Genomic DNA, 21,233 nt, shown 5'->3' with positions numbered 1-21,233 from the left:
CAAAGATTGTACCAATAGTAATAGGTGCCTGGGTGCAATCCCAAAACATCTGGAGCACCCTTGAAGACCATCGGCAATGACAGAATCACCATCAGCCCATTGCAAAAGGCAGCTTTACGTGGGACAGCTTATAACCTGCAACGACACCTTGAACACCATCGGACCACAACGTCTGCCTATCTCAGGCCCTTGGGAAGGACTTGATAAGAGGATAAAATGCCAAGTCCAGTCTAAACATCTGGCTGACTGGGCGACCAACAATAATGATATTATTATATTTTGCAATGATACCTTTAATATTATTATACAACGTCTGCCTATCCCAGGTCCTTGGGAAGGACTCGATAGGTGGACAAAAATGCCAGACCTATTTGCAGGTCTGTCAGCCACAGAAAGTGATGTACGCGAGATGGGCAGTTACAGAAATCAAATTAATTCTTCTTGTTCTTATTCGGGGTGTCCGGACTAGCGAGGATAAGCAAGCAAGGGCTGCTTTTTCACGGCCCTTGACCCACGCGCTAGCCAAACACGCGTCGCGGGGTCCCGGGTTCAAATCGCGCCAAGCGGCTCAGCCCGTCGGGCGGCCGGGCCAGAAGAAATGCTGACTCACGCCTAGGGCCGCCAGGAGGCGGGGCGCCCTGATTCAGCGAAAAGCAAAGCCGGGTTGGCCGCGATTGGCCGGCGAGCGGGTGACGTAGACAAGGTCTGCTCTGATTGGGCAACCGGGAGGCGGAAGTAAAATATGACTCAGCAAAAACGCGCTGGGCTGTATAAAGTGTTGGAGCGCGGCGGGGCTGGACACGGATGTTTGGTGTGGGTCGTGTGTGTGTGTCAATCTATACAGACGTCTCCCTTTTCTTCGGCCCCTGCGCAACTAGCGCCGATCCTGCGAGCTTCCGACCCCGCCCGCCACCCTCGGGACCTGGGTTGGAGAGAACAGGCACGGGAGTGCGTTCCCACGGCTTGCTAAGCCCAGTGGGGTTGGCTAAGTATGTTGTGTGAGCCCGTTCCTTGGGTAAATCCTGCCCCTTTTGGGTAGTTTAGTAAGCTGCGGTTAAACTACTTATGGGATGGTAGTCCTAGGTTGGGTTGGGTTGGGTTGGGTTGAGTTGGGTGGTTTGTTGAGACGTGCATTCAAATCTTGGTTTATTCCTGTTTATTAAGTGTCTGGGGCTGCCTGAAGCTGGGTGAGGGGGAATCAGTGGAACTTCTTGGGAACTTTGGGGGCTGGTCGTGGTTCTTTACCAGCAACGTTCAGCCTGGCCCTTGGTGGGGCTGGTCCTTCCGTACAGGAGTGGCTGCCGCTGAACCCACATTAGTTGGGTTTGCACCTAGCGCTGAGTTCTGAGGGGTTTTCATTGCCTTGATCTTACCCTACCCTGTAAATGATCACGGTGGGGGTTTTTGGCAAATGATGGCAAAATGAAATGATGGGTTAATGGGGTATTTGAAGTCAGCTATTCAGCAACCCTGGTTAAAGCAGTCGCACAGTGTGTGAATCCGGCTGCTCGTGTCCCGTGGGGAAACCAAATCTACAAAACCTTTCCTTCTAGGAGACCGTAATTCTGGGAAGTTGGGGGCTTCTGGAGAATGGAATTCCCAGACCTAGGAACACACTGCTGTGAGAAGACCTGCAAACAGCTGGGTGCGTGCCGATGTTTTCCTGCAAAGCGCCTTCTGTAAGGGGTAACAACGGCTGCCCGAAACCTTCGTGGTTTGGGGAGAGCAAAAGGCGCTGGATCTCTTGTGTTAGAACAAGACCCACGTTAACATGTTTGCTGTTTTTCTCCAAAGATTTTCTTCCTCTGAAATGTGATGCGTGTGAGAAGCTCTTCTGCAAAGACCACTTTACCTACAGCCGACACAACTGTTCTTCCGCATACAAGAAGGTGATTCGTATTTATGGCATTGGGAGTCTTGCGAAAGGGGACCGGAGTGTGTCAATGCACAGCGAGTTGTACAAAAACGCTGTTGTTGAAACCGTGTCTGAACTGCTCCTCGTCCGTCCTTGCGCTGGTGGGCTCTAGTTGGGTGTTAACGCTGGCATTATTTCAGGCTGGTAACCTAACTCCTGGTCTACCGTTCGAAATTGTGATGAAGAAGCAGAATAATAAAAAGTGGAGAAAGGGCATTTCTATAGCCTTGTGGTGGTGCTGGAAGACGTAAAGAAGTTAAAGTCTTAAATAAGGAAACAAGTTTATCTATTGCTTTGATAAGAGGCTTTTTTTCTTTTAAGAATGGTGTCCCAGGACCTTGCTAATTGGCAGAATGTAAACCCTAATGATAACCCTCTGGGGGAGATGGGCGGCATATAAATTTAATAACTAAATAAATGCCCATAGAGTTACTCCAGGGGGCATGCTAGGGACAGGTTGAAGCAAGGCCTGGGTTGGTCTACAGTCCAAAGAGGTGGGAACGTTCATTTACTCAACATGCTTTTTGGAGGTCTCATTCTGACACGCTGGTCTCTGTCAGGTGGTAGGTTGTGGAAACAGCTCCAAATGGAGTTACTGGCAAATCGAGCCAAACTCCGTTGGACAATCCATAAAGTTACTTCTCTTGCTGAGTGCTTTCAGACAGAATAGGGGTTAAAAGTGTGAAATGGGGTATCCTAGTTGATCTTGAGTTGGCATGCTTTGCCTCATCTGCAAGATGCAAATTATAGTGTCCAAACTGCATTGGCTTTGTGCTGGTCCTAAATCAAGCGAGCTAAAGAGGGTTGGCGGTCTTGTGCAAGCCCTGCTAATTAGCTAAAACTTGCACTCAGGTTCCTTGGCCTAGAATCCAGATTGGCTTGAAAGTGCCCCATCACTTCAAGCGGGGAAGGCGACGTTCGCCGTTCCCCCCCCCCCCCCCCCCGTCTTTGCTGACTTCAACCTGATGATTTTTGTTTTAGGATGTTCAGGTTCCAGTCTGTCCTCTTTGCAATGCTCCCGTCCCGGTAAGAAAGGGAGAGTTGCCAGATGTAGCGGTGGGAGCCCATATGGACCGGGACTGCAAACAGGATTCTGCCCAGCAGAAGCAGAAAGTAAGGAATTTCTTAGACGTGTGAACCTCTTGAAGGCAGTTCATCTTGTCGCTCTTGGTTCTCTCTTCCTCTTGCCTTGATGGAGCCTTACAAGATATCTCTCTGTCTTTAGAAAGTGATTTGATTTTGCTTAATGACTAATTTGAGCTAAGGGCCATGTTCCCTTAAGGAAAAATGGAAAGAGGCTGGAGGTGAATGAGCGCCCACCACCTTTTCTCTACATCCTTTACCCCATCTCCATTTGCTCCCCTAGACACCTTCAGAAGAAGAGGGTCAATTCACAGATCTCATTTTGGGGTGGTTTACTCAAATCACACTTTGTCAAGCAAGACTTGGTGACTTGATTTATTTATTTTTTATTTATACATAGACTTATCCCTGCCCATCTCCCCGCAATGGGGGACTCTGGGCGGTTTACATCAAGTTAAAACAATAAATACATGATTAAAATTTATAAGAAGACAAACACATCTACACAGATGGAAAGAAGAGGAAAAAAAAATTGATTCACACCTGAGCCTAAACTGTAAATGAGGATTGGGCACGATGACGTTACCATGCCTGGTGACAAAACTTCTGCAGGAAAACAGCCAAGCTCAGAGAACATCAAGAACCCGACAGTTTAGCCTTGAGCAGTGATGGGGAACCTTTTGGGCTCGGTGTGTCAAAAATTCAGAAAATGCCTAACTTGACTGCTGGCTTGTCGTCCCCCACAAACAAAAAAACAATTCTTTACATATTTATTTTAAAAATATGGTCCAATCGTGTGGTGCTATGTATTATATAAAGAAACGTCAAATAGTTACAAAAATGAAATATGAGTAAAACAAACTCAGTTTCTTTGGAAATTCAAACACAGAATAGTTTGGTGTGTCACCCAAAATGTTGTGGCATGTCATGTAAAACACAGTAGAACCCAAATGCCACAGAACAGGTGAACACAGAAGTCTTAAGATTAGGTGTGGCTGGAGGTAGCATTGGAAGCCAATCGATTTGTATTTTTATCTGGATTTGGAGATGTCACTGCTAGTGGCTGAGAACAGTTCTATGAGGATGCCAAATTCACATTGGGGTTGGGTCTGAACTCTGAAATCCCGGCCCTGCATTTTACTAGCAGTCCCACCTTCCTCAGTGGGCCTACTGCTCATAAGGTGTGCTGAGTAGTGGCGTTTCGCCCACCCTGGTTCTGATTTGATGCCCTTGGTGTTTAGATCTTCACCAACAAGTGCTTCAGACCAGGCTGCAAGAAGAAAGAGATGATGCAGCTGGTTTGTGACCAGTGTCACCGGAACTTTTGCCTTCGGCATCGGCATCCTTTGGACCATGACTGCCAGGGACGCGTTTGGGCTGCCTCGAAAGCTGGGTAAGGCTACTGAGTGGGGAGGCATGACAGCCTTCTTTCAGGGCATGTTCCAAGTGGCATCTCAGTGGTTTACAAAGCTGGTTCAGTCTTGGGAGAGAGCCATGGGACATGGTCCATCCAAGCTGGCTGAGGAATGGAAGGAGTCTGTTATCAGCGTGGCCGCAGGTTATCTTGCAGCGATCCTGCCCCAAACCTAGCAACAGCATCCTTGGATGATGGCACAGCTTAGTTAACGTTTATTCATTTATTTGTAGGTTGTGGGATCCTCAAAACAGCTCCAGGTGGTTTACGAATAATGCCCCCCCCAAAAGTAAAAACAATAGCATAAAAGTAATAGACATACCAGATAGCTCAATAATAATTATTAGGAAAATCAATGTCTTAAATGCGTATTAACTTCCTCTCAGGTGTGCAGCTGTGATGAGGTCCCTGGAATCCAAGAAGATTTCTCCCAGCTGCCAGTTTCTACAAAACAGGTAAGGTTTGATCTTCTCTGATCGGGAAGTAGTCCTATGCTCCGGACGTGCCCTGTTGAAACTTTAGTTAGTGCAAAGCGTTGTTATTGATTTCTGAATGTGCCCAAGTTAGCCGGCCAGTCTGTTTGATTCTGTGCCATCAAGTCACTGTCCACTCTTAGTGACAAACAGCTATTTCAACAGGAATTCAGCAGGACATTTTATGATCTTTCCAAGAAAAGTCAGCTGTTGGCAATAAATGGGCACAGAAGATTTCACTCAGTCTGATTACTTAGACAAGCAGCTCTCGTGGGTTATATTTATACACCTTGATTTGCTAACGGCATAAAACGGCAAGGACTTCAATGACCGGGTTTTAGTATAATAGAAACTATTTAAATTAATCCATTATGGTGTAACTCCTACAGCCTTCCCCTGTGAAAAGAAAATATTACACTTGTCTAAAATCCAACAGGAAGGAAATAATAGTGAGAATAGAGGTTATGAACTGTGCAAGAAATATTTGTTCATAGCTTCTGGCTCCCTAACTCCATTTTCGTTTTGTTTCAGGTGCGAAGCGCAAAGCTGAGGTCTACAACCTGGATCTAAACCTACCTCGAGCCTGTCTATTGCTGTCTGTCCATCTTTAGCTTTTAAAAATGCACTGTACCCTTTTGCACATTTTTGATTAAACTGCCTCCTGGTCTTGTAATGGTGGTTGGCTTGGATTCAAGTCACAGAGAACTGCTGAAACGGACCGAGGAGGCACATGTTTGAAGGAATTGCAAGATTGCTCACTTTGTCTTGCCCAGGATAATGGTCATCGCAGATTCCTTGGTCCCAAATGAAGTTCGAGAAAACCTGAAGCCTATAGGAGTAGATCTGGTCCATTCCAGTATTCTTGATGGCTGGAAAAAAAACCCCCGCATTTTCTAAACTTGAAATGAGGGCAGATGCTTATTTCTAAGAATCCTTAGCCCAGTGTTTCTCAACCTTGGCCACTTTAAGAGATGTGGACTTCACCTCCCAGAATTCCCCAGCCAGCCATGCTGGCTGGGGAATTCTGGGAGTTGAAGTCCACATCTCTTAAAGTGGCCAAGGTTGAGAAACACTGCCTTAGCTCATGAATGTTACATATTGCTCTCCTGAGCAGGAAGAAGCAGCATTAATTTAACTTTAATAAAATTTAGCTTTTGGCAAACCTGGAAGGAGCAACTGATGACTTGATAACTTGCATTTTAGTCAGGGCTGCTTGCAAATTTAATATTTTCAGCTGTTTTTATGTCTTTTCTTTAGTTCTGTGGGTCACCCAGAGTCCACTGCAGTTGGGCGGCCAATCCATTGAAATTAATAATAATACCAGAGAAAGCTCTGCCAAGGAAGAACTCAGGGGCTGGAAGAAAAGCAGGATGGGTGTCCCAGTCCTGCCAGGCTCATGGTTTCAGGACCCTGATTTTTTGGAAGGAGGTCAGCCTGGGTCTAACCGCGGCAGTTAGATCTGCTATTGCCGAATGGTGCTGAGGTGTGCGTAGAGCTGCGTGGCTCTTTAATGACATTTTCCAGGTTATTTTGCAAAGCCACAGCAGCTACCATTCAGGGTTTCCAGTCGCAGGGAGCTGGAATCCGTGGCAAATCTCGGTGCAACCCAAACCATGCATTTTGGATGACGGCATAAGCCCCGAGCTTGGGTAAAAACAGCATATGCTTTCTCGGTGTGTCACGCGAACACAGCGTGTTGCTGTGTTTGAGCGGCACGCTGACCTCTAGACCGGTGAATTTATTTTTGCCTGGCTTCGTGTACCAAGCTTCTCTGGGTGGTTGATTTATGACCATGTCATGCAAAGGGAAAAAATTAGGTTGAGTCAATGCAGGGCAGTGTCACGCAAGCCTAGCGTTGCTGTGCGGCTAACTCCTTGCGTGGTTCTTGGGGCTGAAGAGGAGGTACACCCTGTGTTGGGTTCACACGGTCAGTTAAATCCTGGTTTATGGAATTAACTGCTTTCTCTTAGTTTGTAAAATGCATGAGCCGCACCGCTTAGTTTGGAGGCAAAAAATGGGAACAGACGCACTGTAAAACCAGATAAGCTACAAGTAAGTCTATTTGCTTTAAAGATGAGCCGGTCAGAGTACGTTAAGCGCTCCCGCAGCACTTTCAGCTGGATTGTCAAAACCCAGTTGCTGTTTTCACGCAGCATTATGCTTATTAAGATTTATAACACTGCCCAATTCAATCAGTGTGACTGGGCAGTGTACGGCATAAAAAACAATGAATCGAGGGAAAATCCAAGCAATACATAATACATAGCAATAAATAATGCAGAATGTAAATAGATCAGACACCAACTTCACGTGGTAGTGTGAGGGGTGAGCTGAGATAAAGGCTACAAAGGGCCAATTTTAGCCTTGTGGGTTGTGCAAAATTGGCTAGTGTGTGTTCCATTACATTTAGCCCAGTGTTCCTCAAACTTGGTGACTTTAAGACCTGTGGACTTCAACTCCCAGAATTCCCCAGCCAGCCTTGCTGGCTGGGGAATTCTGGGAGTTGAAGTCCACAGGTCTTAAAGTCACCAAGTTTGAGGAACACTGATCTAGCCTGTTGCCTTCTACAGACCAGACACTCAAATTCCAACTAACGGGCATATTGAAAATGGCTCAAACGATACAAGGATTCCATGGATGGGAGCGGGAAGTCTCTTATTCAGTTTCACTGGATTTATTCTGGCAGAGGCATGGAGTGATTTTTCAGGTATGAGATCCCTGCTGAGTGAAGTCTTTCTCCCCAACTTGGAAAGGGGTTTTATTTGCAGTATTTGAATAATCCACAGGGTGTCACCACCCACAGAACCGGCTGATTTTCAAGCTGCTGAGTCTTCAAGCCTGTGCAAAATTCAGCCTCCCTCAAATACAGATGGTGGACAGGGGTGTTGAACTTCTTTTAAACTTGGTTTCCCCCCCCCCCCCCGGCTGCTGCTGAAGTCAGAAAGAGGTGGGTTAAAGGCAAAAGATTGGAAGAGAAACCATACTTATCTATATTATTTTTAGCAGTTTTTTCCCCTTTTTGTGTTTAGTATTTATATATAACACAGTGGAGATTTTGGCACTAAGTTCAGCAATGTTTACTTTTTTTTTATACCGTAAAAGCAATTCAAATTTAATTTAGATTTTAAATTCTGGGAGTTGAAGTTCACCCAGCTTAAAGTTGCTGAGGTTGAGGAACACCGCAGACTAGGGGGGGAAAAAACTTCTGCTACTGCTGCTTTTTCAGCAAAATAGGAATTTTAATTTTCTTTTTTTGGTTTGCTAAAAGGCAAACTAGACCCGGCTGTCGCGCTTCTCTTTCTGATGGTTCTCGGTCATTGATTGTAATTGCTCCGTCTAAAAGCTTATTCGGGTAGAATGTGCAGGACAGCCAATCAGAAGGGAGGGAGGGCGCACGCGCTCTCCGCCCCCTAGGCCTCGCCTCGCTCAGCCGCGCTGGCGTCACTCGCTGATCGCGTCAGACTCGTCCCCGCCGCGTGCCGGCTGAGGAGGAGGAGCAGCGTCCGTCCGGAAGAGTCGAGGCGGGGCGGGCCTTAAATCGCCGCGGCCACTCCTGGAGTTCCTGCCCGCCCGGTCGCGAGACGATGGACAGGTGGTGCACCCAGTCAGAGCGCGGGGGCGCACGAGCAACCAATCGGGGCTCGAGGGAGGGACGGTGGCGCCCAGAAGGAAGCTGGGCGGGAAGAGGCGGAGGAGCGGCTGCCGACGAAGCAAGGGAGGCGGCCGGGCTTGAGCCGAGGTGGGTGGCGGTGGCGGCGGCCTGAGGCCGTGCGAGCGGATAGCTAGGGGGTCCTCCGTGTCCCAGAGGCGCGGACCACAATCCCCATCATCCCCAGTCGCCGCCCACGTGCTCCTCGCGCGAGCACGTGGGCGGCGTTTGACGTTTCAGCTCGTTTCTAGCTCGTTTCTCTCCTCCTCAACCTTCACAACAGCCCTGCAGGGTCGGCCAGTCTCATTTTTCCAAAAAAAAAGAAAAAGGGTTTTCCTCTGTCCAAGCTACGAGGCAGCCCCGCCTTTGCGGGGAAAGGGGGGGACTCCCCTCCAGCAGAGGGGGCCGCGCCCGATACTGCTGGACTACAACACCCATAAGCCCCAGCCAGCCCAGTGAGGGAGGCCAAGCACACTGCCGCCCCTCCAGTATTTTAATTTACTTGTCGTTTCCCCCCCCCCGGATGACATTGTTACAAATCTTGATCTGTGGTACTGTTTTCATATAGGGATGTTTGTCTGTTTATATATGTTATGTATATAGAGATATAGGGATAAAATAAAATGGGGTTAGAGATGATTAACATTCTGTCATTTAGAAAGGTTAAGTATTGAAAATAGAGAAAGGAAAAGTAAAAAAAATGTCTGTCCATGGGAGTTACAATTTAAGATGTCAAAATTACAGGTGTAAAATAATTTGGCTTTTCATCCAAGTTAAGTATGACATTAAAAAAACTGCTGCCACTCACATCAAAGTATGGATTGTATAATAATAGCTTCTGTCTTAAACCAACTGCTTAATATTAAGACCTCTGTTGTGTTGTTATATATATATGTGTGTGTGTATCCACATTTATATATATAAAAATCAAATTTATGTGCCTGCCCATCTCACAAAAAGTGACTCTGGGCGGCGTACAACAGTCCAATAAAACATATAAACAATCGTTACATAAAACCATTATATAGTAATTATTAAAAAATTAAGACTATAAAAACAACACTAAAACAGAAAAGGAAAATTTAAGAGGTTTAAGGTTTTCTGTCTGCCCGCCATGTAGGTAATACTGCAAGCGCAAAAGAGTGCAGGTAGGAAGATCACGAAACCTCTTAGAATTGGGGCGTTAGGGTGCCAAACCAGGTGTACCCCAATAGGATGCCAACCTATTTTCATTGTAATGCTTACACTGGGAGAAACCTCTTTGCATTCTCCTGTGTGATCAAGTTAAATGCAAGTCTAAAAGCTCCATTTTTGTAACGTCTGGAGGGAATGGATATATGGAAAAGGGGACTGAACATTGTCTTGGAAAGGTTTGATTGATATTACATTGGAAATCTGGAATTAATTGTCCTCCAGGAAGATGGAGTTACTGACCCTGAGAGTAGCAGTCCTCCTTACATGATACACGTTACACAGCAATGGGGCTAGAGGCATGTTGATTAGTTTCATCATGCTTTGCTCCACAAAAAAGATAGGTAGAAAGTATCTTGCTGACAGCATGTGAAGCTGGATAATAACATAGACCCATGTATTGGAGGTTGGATTGGGGTCAACACAGCATCTGCCAAAAATAATTTTGAGGAAAAGGAATACATTACAAAACTATACATAAAAACTCATACCTTTTTACAGACCAGCATTAGTAGGAGCTGTAAATGAAAAATATTTCTCACAAGTCTGAAACATTTAAAAGGAAATGACATCTCTGTTTGTTTTTTACTAACAATACAGTGAGCTGTAGTTTTTGCAGAGGCAGCAGGTTCAGGTTTGACTGGAAACATTTTAATCCAACTTCTGGAAACCGAAGGAAGAAGTACAGTCAGGACCAGAAATATTGGAACAAGGATAACTGTTTTGGCATTTGGCCTCTGTACACCACCACATTGAAGTTGAAAGGAAACACCCCCAGATGGGAGCAAAGTCAGGACTTTCAGCTGTAATTCAAGGGGTTTGACAAAAGTGGGGCACTAACCATTCAGGAAGTACAGCCAGTGGCATACACACACACACACATACACATCGTTGGTGGCTCATAAGTGATGGAACGAATGGCTGACAAGCAGCTGCATGGCCAGGTGTGGCCTGTTTCCTGGGCACCCCATGACCAATCAAGCAGATAAAAGGCCTGGAGGTTCTGAGTGTTGCATTTAGTAGCTGTTCACGGGAACTCTCAACATGAGGTCCAAAGAGGTGTCCATGCGAGTGAAGGAGGCCATCATTAGGCTAAGAAGACAAAATAAACCCATCAGAGAGATAGCAAGAACATTGGGAGTGGCCAATACAACAGTTTGGAACATCCTGAAAAAGAAGGAATTAACTGGCAAGCTCAGCAACAGCAAAAGGCCTGGAAGACCACAGAAGACAGCTAAAGTGGATGACCGCAGAACTCTGCTCATGGTGAAGAGGAACCCTTTCACAACATCTAGCCAGGTCAAGAACGCTCTTGAGGAGGTAGGCATGTCATTGTCAACATCTACAGTCAAGAGACGGCTTTATGAATGTAAATACAGAGGCTTCACAACAAGGTGCAAACCACTAGTAACATTCAAGAACAGAAAGGCCAGATTAGACTTTGCCAGCAAACAGCTAAAAAAGTCTGCCCAGTTCTGGAATAAGATTCTTTGGACTGATGAAACCAAGATTAACTTGCACCAGAATGATGGGAAGAGAAAAGTACGGAGCAGGAAAGGAACAGCTCATGATCCAAAGCATACCACATCATCTGTGAAACATGGCGGAGGCAGCGTTATGGCATGGGCATGTATGGCTGGCAGTGGAATCGGGTTACTGGTGTTTCTTGATGACCTGACTGCTAATAAAAGCAGCAGGATGAATTCTGAAGTGTACAGGGCTATACTTCCTGCTCAGAGTCAGCCAAATGCTGCCAAACTGATAGGACGCTGTTTCATATTGCAGATGGATGATAACCCAAAACATACAGCAAAAGCTACCCAAGAGTTTCTCAAGGCAAAGAAGTGGGATGTTCTTCAATGGCCAAGTCAGTCACCTGATCTCAGCCCAATAGAGCATGCTTTTCACTTCCTGAAGACAAGGCTGAAGGCAGAAAGACCCACAAGCAAGCAGCAGCTGAAGGCAGCTGCAGTAAAGGCCTGGCAAAGCATCTCGAGGGAGGAAACTCAGCATTTGGTCATGTCCATGGGTTCCAGACTTCAGGCAGTCATTGACTGCAAAGGATTTTCATCCAGGTATTAAAGATGATCCTTACGTTTGTAATGATGTTGGTTTGCTCCGTTACTTATGAGCCACCAATGATGAGGGCGTGTCTATGCCACTGGCTGTACTTCCTGAATGGTTAGTGCCCCACTTTTGTCAAACCCCTTGGATTACACCCCCCTGATTTCGCTCCCATCTGGGTGTGTTTCCTTTCAACTTCAGTGTGGTGGTGTACAGAGGCCAAATGCCAAAACAGTTCTCCTTGTTCCAACATTTCTGGTCCTGACTGTACCTTCTCCAAGCAGATGGGGGAATAATTATACAAAAGTAAAAGATTTGCTGTGTTAAGGAAAAAAAGCAAGAATTGGCAGACCATAGAGAGGCAGAACACCAACCCTAGCTGATGAGGAATGCTGTCACTTTGGTTTAGCTACATTTCAAGAACCAGACATTTCCTATTCCTGCTGTATCCTGGTGAACTTGTAAACGCTTTTGAGAGTTAAATGCAACATTAGTGCAACCAGCCAATCAACGTTGCTCCCAAAGGCAAACTCAGTTCAGGTCTCATTTGGCAAGTTTGTGTACTTAAGTGGATTCTCCATATTTACTTTCAAATATGCATTTATAAATAATGTAAAAAAACAACAACCCATGTCTTTGCAGCAGTGGTTTTCAAATTATGTTTTGTAGAATCTTCACGGAGAATATTTTTGGCATACCGGATTTCCTGAAATAGGGTTTGCCTTAACACAACCAGGTTGCAGAGGGGGGTGGCTGCGTCCTTGAATCTGTACTTTATTATTATCCAGATTAAACTGAATGCATATTCTGGCCTGCCCATCTACTACCTCCACCGTCACACATAGATGCTTAAGACCTCATTAGCTAGCTGATGAGACAATTATTCTAAAGAAAGGGTTTTTTTGGGAGGTTCTTTTTTAAAAAAAGATGAGCTTTTAGAATAGGAACATTGATAGCGCAATTGTGCAGGGTTGTTAAATTTTTGGTGGGGAAAAGATTTGATTTGTTCTGATGATAGAGTAGCTGTCTTTAACAGGTATGATTTCTTTTATTATTTGTTCTAGAGTTGAGAGTCACAGGAAAACTGCTGTGATGAAGACAGAAAAGAAAAAGCATCTTCCACCAGAAAAGAGGAAGGCGGAACAGAAAAAGAAATCAAAGCGTCCAGAGCCACAAATGAAGCAAGAGACAGATGAACCTGAGCTGAAAAGACATAAACTAAAGGTAAGTAAGTAGGTATGAGTTCTTTGAACTTACAGGTATTTTCAGCTGCAGATGTAAATCCTCCTGGTTCGGAAATATAGGCATGCCAACATTTTATAATTTTTAGAATGCATTGGGATTATTGACACGCCATCTATGTTTTTTCCGTTTTCTAATCTGAATGAAGAGAAGCTGAAATGTAAAGTGGACTGGGGGCCCTGTTAGCAGCACTGAGGTGCTAAGAGAACTTGTAGATTAGCCTTAAACTTGTAAACAGGACCCCAGCTCTGACTTTAATATCTTTCTTAGCTATCTGCAAAACTCATGCACATCGTGTTTTACAGTTAGGTGAAAGAAGAGCAAACCAGACATCTTAAGAATATTATTATTATCTCTTACAGTATCTAATTTGTTCTATGCCTAAAGAGACTTTGTCTAGCAATCATTTAACAACATACAGTAGAAATAAATAGATGTATGTGTATTTAGGATATACATACGCCCACAATTTGTTAAAGATGTCTGTGTACAAATGAAATATTTGACCATCTCTGTGTGCATTCAAGTAAAACAAATGTGAGTAAGTTTGGTTGGCTATGTTGCTTAATGTAATTATGCACATTTACTTGGCATCTGTGTTACTAAAAGTTACACCTGAGATCACAGCTTTGTAATTTGCTCACTCTGGACTATTGGAGCATCTCACGCTTGCAGAACGCAAACGGAATATTTACATTTAAGTGTTCTTTGGCCATCTCATTTTCTGCATATTTGCTATGAACCTTTGTGTTATCCCAAGGTGGTATAATATTCATACAGTTTCTAGAACTTTTTTTTCCTCCGTGTGTTAAAAATGCGGCTTACAAAGCAGTCATCCGATGTACTTAGTCCCACAATCTGGCTTTTGTTAGCAGGACCTGGTTGACCAGTTCTGACTCTCCTGCTGGGACAAGAGGAAATGCTTGATATCCCCCCTGCTTCCTAGCCCCATAGGGACTGGGCTGTGCCTTTGCTGAGTAGAGGGAAAGAAGAGCTTGTGTGAATTTATGGCACATTGTTTGTTGCAAGTTCATGTGCGATAGAGTGGTAACACAGAGCTTTGAAAACTTCCAGGATATAGCAACTAAAGTGTGTGATCAGTTAAAAGGATGGATGTGTAACTGGACTTCTTGTCTCCTTATGGGAGAAGTGTTGTGCCTTGGTTTCTCTAAAGAATGTTCTTGCTAGATGGGCAGAAAACCAACGTTCTTGTTAATTTTGAAGCTAGGAGGTGATTTGGTCTATGTTTCTCTTGTTAATGTGGGAAGGGGTTTCAAGGATTTGTTGTTGTGTTTAGCTGAAAGTTGCGCAGCTGGGCCTGACTGAGAACTTTCACTAAAGTGCAGAATTCAAAATTGTCATGGATTTGGCGCAAAGCTGCATGAAAGCAAGATGAAATGTTTTGTGAGGAATGTTGACCATACGGCCTGTTAGCATAAAACTTTATGGTTTTAAGTTTCTCATTTTTTCTCTTCAACTCAGGATTTTGTCACTCCTGGCATTGACTAGGCATAATATTAATCTAATGAGCTGAGACTTGCTGACCAGTTTCAAACCAGAAGCCTTGTCTATTCAGAACTTCAGCTGTCTGCTGTCTGTAATGCTCAAAAATCATTATGGCTATTTGGAAAGCAAGAATTCCATGTAGGATTATCATGTCAAATATTGGCACCTATATAAGTTTTCTAAATAAATAAATAAAATTACCTCTCATATTGTGAGGTCAAGGCAATTGAGTGTGAGCATTGTGGTAGTTAGTGAGAAAGATCTTAAAATTTGTAATTGCTGATGGGTTTTTTGGGAGATAGATTCCAAAAAAGATTGATGTTTGGCTAAAACTTGTTATTCAAAGCTGTCCTGTTTGTTGTGAACACTTGCTTGCTTTTCAATATTTTGGCATCTGTAGGCTCGGTACTGTTCTCTGTCTCCTGTCAGCAACTGTTCAGGCTTTATCATGAGTATACTCTACCTGGAACTGCTGACAAACACTAAATTGGCCCAATTTCTTAAGAAGGGCAGCTAAATACAATGGTTTGGGAATTAGAGTCAGTTATTGCTTTGCTATGTTGCCTACTTAAGTGATCTGAGAAATTGAGATGTTTAAGGAAAAAAGCCTTGCGTCCTTTTGCGCCAGCAGAGCAAGATTGAATAACCTCATTTTCTATAACTTAATGTAGCTGGATTTGCAATGTTGCAGTGACTTTCTTAAAAAGTCAGCTTTTTGTGTTACTCTAATCGTTCTCTCCCTCCCTAAACACCTTTGGTTGTTGAACAATTAGGCCATCCACTGTATTAGACCTTCTCTCAAATTAGACTACTGATAATATTAGATCTTCTTTTAATACCACCTATCTTGCCATCACTGAAGCAATGAGCATGAAACTGAGCAAACTCCGGGAGGCAGTGAAGGACAGGAAGGCCTGGCGCGATATGGTTCATGGGGTCATGAAGAGTCGGACACGACTTAATGACTGAACAACAACAAAAATTTTGCCATGAGTGTATGGGTTTTGGCCAGTTGTTTTTTATTAGGGCATTTTTAGCAAAGAGAACTAATAGATCATTGCTCACGATTTTTGTGGGACTTTCCTCGAACCTCACATGATTCCTCACCCTTAGAATTATTGGTTATCATTTCTATCTTGATTTTGCAGGGCCCAGCTGTTCTCAAGGCAGCGTCACTGGCCACAGTCGGCCAAGTGTTGTGTGAACTCGTCCTGGATGGCAGCCCTACTCTTTGCATCAAGCAAGAGAGGAGAGGCCAAAGCCTGTGAAAAGAAAGAGTTGGAATAGCTGCACCTCTTTCATTTGTAGTCTTAAAGGTAGAGAATGAATCTCTAGAGCAGTGTTTCTCAACCTTGGCCACTTGAAGATGCGTGGACTTCAACTCCCAGAATTCCCCAGCCAGCATGTTGAAGTCCACGCATCTTCAAGTGGCCAAGGTTGAGAAACACTGCTCTAGATACTGTATGTCACAACCCAGTTTATCACTGATAACTTACCAGCCTTCTCATGGCATAAGTAAGTGCTTTAAAACAAGAACTGTCAGAGGCGGAACAACTTCCTGAAGATACTGGAGACATGAAGATGCTTGCTTTTTATGCATAACTTAACTATAAGGGAGTGTGATTCCTTTGCTACATAAAGGGACTACCAGTTTACCTTTGCTGCCTTGCTGCTAGATCGATACACCCTTCTGCAGTGGCAACAAACGCAAGAAAGTGTGGAAAGTTTTGTCTGAAATATTGTATATGCAGAGATTAGGCTGAATAATTTTGCATTCCTTTGAATATTTTTGTAATGGGCTGAACAAATTTCCCAGGAAGGCATATTCACAGCTGGGAAAACAGTTCCTACTTTGAAAATGGTTTTCCCAAGCGAAAGGCTCGCATCTCCAACTGTTTCTGATATAAACACAATATTTTGTGTACTGTTCAGCAGAGTTTCAAAAGGTTAGGAATTCAGGCTTTGCCAACAGACCCCACCACCATGTCTATAAACGTTGGGTTGTGTTACCATTTTGTAAATCAGACTGTTCAACATGCGGACCAGTGAATAGGAATGTTGGTTTCCATTTTGTTCTCGATGGCTGTTCCATCAACTATGATGGCAATGCATTTTGAAACGCCTGGCCCTGATTCAGTTAGCATTTGCCATTTCATTTGCATTGGTGTAAACGTTATGTGTAGTCTCTATTTTTAAATAAAACTCCAAATCAGACAATAGTGGAGAAGCATCAACATTAAAACTTTTGAAGTTCAGAGGCAGTAGTGCATCTCTCTTCGTGGAGTTTTGCTTCCAGAAAACAATCCACCACGTTGCGTAGAATGAAAGAACTAAGCCAATAGTTGGTCTTACCTGGTATAGACAGCTTCTTGAATACTTCTTTGCTGTATTTAGAATTATAAATTTGTGATAAACTTTGTGCTGTGTGATACGCGCAAGGGAATATTCCCCAAGACTACCAAAGAGTTCTGCTTGATATGAGCATGAAGAGGGAGACAATGAACTTAGAGCTAAATGATATTTTAGTCATTTGAGTTACTGTAATGAAATACCATAGGTGATCATTTCTTTATCTTAATAGCTTTTACTGCAGATCCTTTTCCTTTTTACCAACCAGCATAAATGATGTAAATAATTTCTCTGTTCTTTGTTGCTTGTACAACCACAGAGTTGTGACCTCTAAGCTCACATCGTTGGTTGTGTTAAAGAGCTGGGGTGTATTTCTGGCTTAGCTATGGTATATTTGAAAGTGCAGTTAATACTCGTTTCTTTCTTTTTCTGTTTCTCTTTCAAAACCCCATGGTTCTGTAGAGCTTGGGGATGAGCTGTTTCATTTGATCGCCCTGTAATATTTCTACAAGCTTTGCAATAACGATTTGTTGCCGCAGGTCACCGCAGCCACTATGAGATAAGGCGATAACCTGCCGCCTCTGTGCCTCAGAACAAAACAGAGCTGGCAGCTTTCCTTTGTCACCAACCAGGACGGCTTGATCAGCAAACTCATGTTTATTCTTAGCCTTTGGTGCTGCTGTATCCCTGAGTGAGGAAAAGGGAGATAAGTGAAGTGTAAAATAAAGGGTTGTCATCAAATTTGAATCTACCATTTGATGGGGGAGGACATACAGAGAATTGGGGACCGGAGGTAGCTTAGTTCTTAGTGACAGGGCCTTTGGTTTGCAGAACAAAGCCCTTAAGTTGAATTTGTTAGCTCCAGTTCCTCAACTAGTAGGCTAGTGGTCCAGCTGTTCAGTAGTCTTGGCATATTAAAGGGCAATGAATTAATGGGCCAGTATCTCCTAGAGTAAAAAGCATCTGGCGTAAAGAGTAAATAAAACCCTGGTAGCCCTCATTCTGATTAAATCGGAGCCTACAGAGAGGGGCTAGGGAGCAAGAAGACAGGTTGATGGCTGCAGCACCATGGGAAGCCTTCTCCAACACTTTTGGAATCCTCTCTGAGATACCAGCCTTCCTCTGTAAACTAGAACACTTTTAAAAGGGCAGGCCACTGTCCTGAAACCCAGCATTCCCTTACTCCTCTTTATGTACAAGTTTCCGTCCTGTCTGTTTGTCTAGGAGTTCATGTTGGGCCTGCCGTGGGCATTGATTCATTGCTTTTGTGGATCGTGGAGTTCTTAGAAGTGGCTCCTGGCTGTTCCCAGGCTATGGAGGTTCATCTGGGGTGCAGGATCAGATTCAGAGGGAACCTTCAGCATCTGAGATTAATGCAGTGTTTCTCAACCTTGGCAGCTTTAAGATGTCTGGAGTTCAACTCCCAGAATCCCCCAGCCAGCCATGCTGGCTGGGGGATTCTGAGAGTTGAACTCCAGACATCTTAAAGCTGCCAAGGTTGAGAAACACTGGACTAATGAGTTCTTCTGCAGTGGTCCTAGGTCCTGTATTGCTTCCATTGGACACACTCATTCCTCAGATCTGTATGTGTGTGTGTGTCCAGATCTGTGTTGGGCTTGGGGGAACGGCATTTACATTACCTTAACATACCTGTGGAGGTTGGAAATGAACTGCTTTATAGCTTGTACCCGCTGAATGGGAAATAAAATGAAGCTTTGTGTTGCTAGCGTAGTTCACAGCAGGCAGTGGCTGTGGTCTGATTGAGCACGGAAACTGGTGCAGGTTAAGAATAAGCACTTTAATGGTTGAATTTAGCTAGCCATACATTTCATTTATTGCTATTCGGGAAGTCCCGTTGATCCTTTTGGCTGAAGATCTTGAGAGACCGCTGTAGGGACTACCCCAGGAACCGTTGTGATTGCTTGATCGCTCTTGGGCAGTGGTCTTCAACTGCACTCCCTTGGCTTTTCTCTAAACCAGGCTTCAGTATATTGTTTTATCTTCATGCATAATTGTATCAAAAGTAGCCGCCTTGTTAAGTTGTCTCCTGTCATACCTTTTCAGATGTCTTCCGCAAAACCTGCTTTCCAGTAGTGTTAGATGTGAGTTGCTTCCCTGGCCAGGGGATGACTTTGAATCACTTCCCACATACCAGACTTCTCACAATCCCAGGCATCTTTCTGCAGATAGGTTTTCTCATGGGTTACTTCCTTACTGTGTTGTTCTTCGAGAACTGGGGGTGCCATTTGCTGCCTTTTCACAATGCTGTAACGTCTTTGTGTCCTTCACAATAGTTTCCCCATGGAAGAAAGTTTTTAAGATGATCGAAATGTATCTTACATTCGTTGTGAAATTATTGTATTTCTGTTATTCTCTCGTGATCAGCCCACCCTGTGACCAGCCCACCCTGGGCTCTTGACTATTCCCAAGTGTTCCACAAACAGCTTTGCTCAGTTAGATAACTGTAAGTAGAAAACAGAGCATGCTGTTGGTTTAACATTCATTCCTTGCAACTCTGGAAAGTTGCCAGACTAGGCTGGCTGAAGGCATCTTTCTGTTCCTCTTTTTCAGAAACTTTCCCACCAAAAACAAGAGGTTGCTTTATTCTTGATCGGGACTAAGCGACTGTAGTTGCACTTAGATCCCATTGAAATTGCTACAGGGTTGAATCATAGCTTACGTTCCATTTGATTTCATTGGAAAATAGGCCTAATTAGTTTGACCTGGATCTGGCTGTAGAATACTAACAGAAACAACCACAAATGATGCTTTAATGCAGTGTTTTAGAGTGTTTAAATCTTTGACGCTTCCTTATATTTTACTGTAAAGAGGGCAGTATTGCTATTCATATGACAGATGAAGTTCAAAGAGCAGAAAAAATGGTGGCTTGTCAAAGGCCATCAGTGAGCTCTCGCTGACTCTCTGCTTTTCATCTAAAGATGAGGTTAGACTGTAGATTATCTCTTAGTTCTAGACAATGCAAGCTCTCAGCTGATTGTTAAGTAGTAGCTGTGAATTTAAAAGTGTGTGTGAAGGCTGTTGAGCACAGTAAATGCTGAGTATTAAAAACACGTATGAAAGGGTGGTCCATAATGGTGGGAGTTGCACAAGTCTTTTGTACTTTGCAGTGACACAGATGTAACCCAAGTGACTATAACTGTGCACCAAATGTTTATTCCTTTTTGTAAACCTTTTCCTAAGGTTTTAGTCCAGCCTTAGCTTGGTATCTTTTTTGTAAGAAGCAGCAACAGCTTATTAAATGCATATGCTGATCTTACATTGCTGCGATACCCAAATTATTAACCAGGTTTGGACCTGCTTAGAAGATTTAGTGCCGTGAGAACACGTAGAGTCGCCCGATCACTTAGTGATTTTTAGGTTCAGATAGCCTATCAACCATTCCAGCTTTTTCTTTATGCCTCCTATCTTTCAGCATGCCAGCCATGCCTTTCATGAATGAGGACAGCAGTCAGGACCCATAATGCACAGACATTGAGAGTCCACAGCCCACGCTGGAGAAGAACCTTGGAAGGAGTTTGAAGTCTGCCATACAGGAATGCTCTGAAACCCTCCCCAGATCTACCTCCACCCTCTGCTCAGGCTGAGGATCAGCGGGGCAGGCAACTTCACTTGTGCTAGTATTACCAGAGATGCTTATAAGCCTCCACGGAGGGCCATTCTCACCACCCCCTTCCTCAGAAGTATTTTCCTAGCTGCTGTTGGGGCCGTGCAGTCCATTAGTGAGAAATACGAGGAGGTTGAAATCTGGGTCTCGAAGTCCTTAAGGAGCCAGTGAGTTTTTTACACAAGGGCCCACCAAGGTTCCCTTTTCCCTTACATTCCAGGTCTTCAGTAGAGTGGCCAGAAGGAAGGGATTCAAATCTAGCCGGGAGCGTGCTGCATTTGCTGTGTCAGAATATGCTGAAATGATAATGTTGTGTAAACAATCCTTAAAAATAGCTTAGTGTCCAAAGAGGAAAGTGGATCTGGTACTGGCCTTTCAGTCTGTGAGCTTGTTCGCATGGTATCTTCTGGAACGTCTATTGTAGACGTCCATGTGGAGATCCAAAATGTGCTTCAGGTCTGTCTGTCTCCTCTCTACTTACAATGCAGCCCCTAACCCAGGAAGTGTCTCATGCATTGGCACACGGTATTGATGCCATGATCCCAAAAGCAGAGTATGGTGGCAGGATCCAGGAGAACCTGAAGAATCTCCTGATCCAGAGTCTGTACAATATTTAATCATCATCACCATTGTGGGGATGGAGACCAGGAACAGCTGCTAGAGGAGTGTTTTCATTAAGATGGCCTGAAGCCACCACAGAAAAACCCACCCTGAAAGGTTTG

The 21,233-nt window shown here is 44.2% G+C and overlaps 2 protein-coding genes across 2 annotated transcripts in view; both read left to right on the top strand.

Moving 5' to 3' along the window:
• The first annotated feature begins 766 nt into the window (after positions 1–766).
• On the top strand, positions 767–5,844 carry ZFAND2A (zinc finger AN1-type containing 2A). Its single transcript, XM_007443035.4, has 7 exons — positions 767–989; positions 1,554–1,645; positions 1,795–1,889; positions 2,897–3,028; positions 4,240–4,391; positions 4,799–4,867; positions 5,417–5,844. Exons 2-7 carry the CDS (start codon positions 1,591–1,593, stop codon positions 5,433–5,435), a joined length of 522 nt encoding a protein of 173 aa, XP_007443097.1. The 5' UTR covers positions 767–989; positions 1,554–1,590; the 3' UTR covers positions 5,436–5,844.
• Positions 5,845–8,476: 2,632 nt separating this feature from the next.
• Positions 8,477–21,233, top strand: part of CHLSN (cholesin) — an 89,333-nt gene continuing 76,576 nt past the window's right edge. Inside the window, exons 1-2 of the mRNA XM_088147952.1 lie at positions 8,477–8,624; positions 12,854–13,013. Of these exons, the coding sequence (XP_088004078.1) occupies positions 12,882–13,013 (132 nt within the window). The 5' untranslated portion in view covers positions 8,477–8,624; positions 12,854–12,881. The remainder of the gene's footprint in view (positions 8,625–12,853; positions 13,014–21,233) is intronic.

The sequence above is a fragment of the Python bivittatus genome, unplaced genomic scaffold, assembly GCF_059951505.1.
Source record: "Python bivittatus isolate LINGU-HERP-01145 unplaced genomic scaffold, Pbiv_v1 ctg000560_np1212, whole genome shotgun sequence".
NCBI classification, from domain to species: Eukaryota; Metazoa; Chordata; class Lepidosauria; order Squamata; family Pythonidae; genus Python; species Python bivittatus.
The sequence above is the reverse complement of the archived record's forward strand: the minus strand, read 5'-3'. Positions and strand labels throughout refer to the sequence as shown.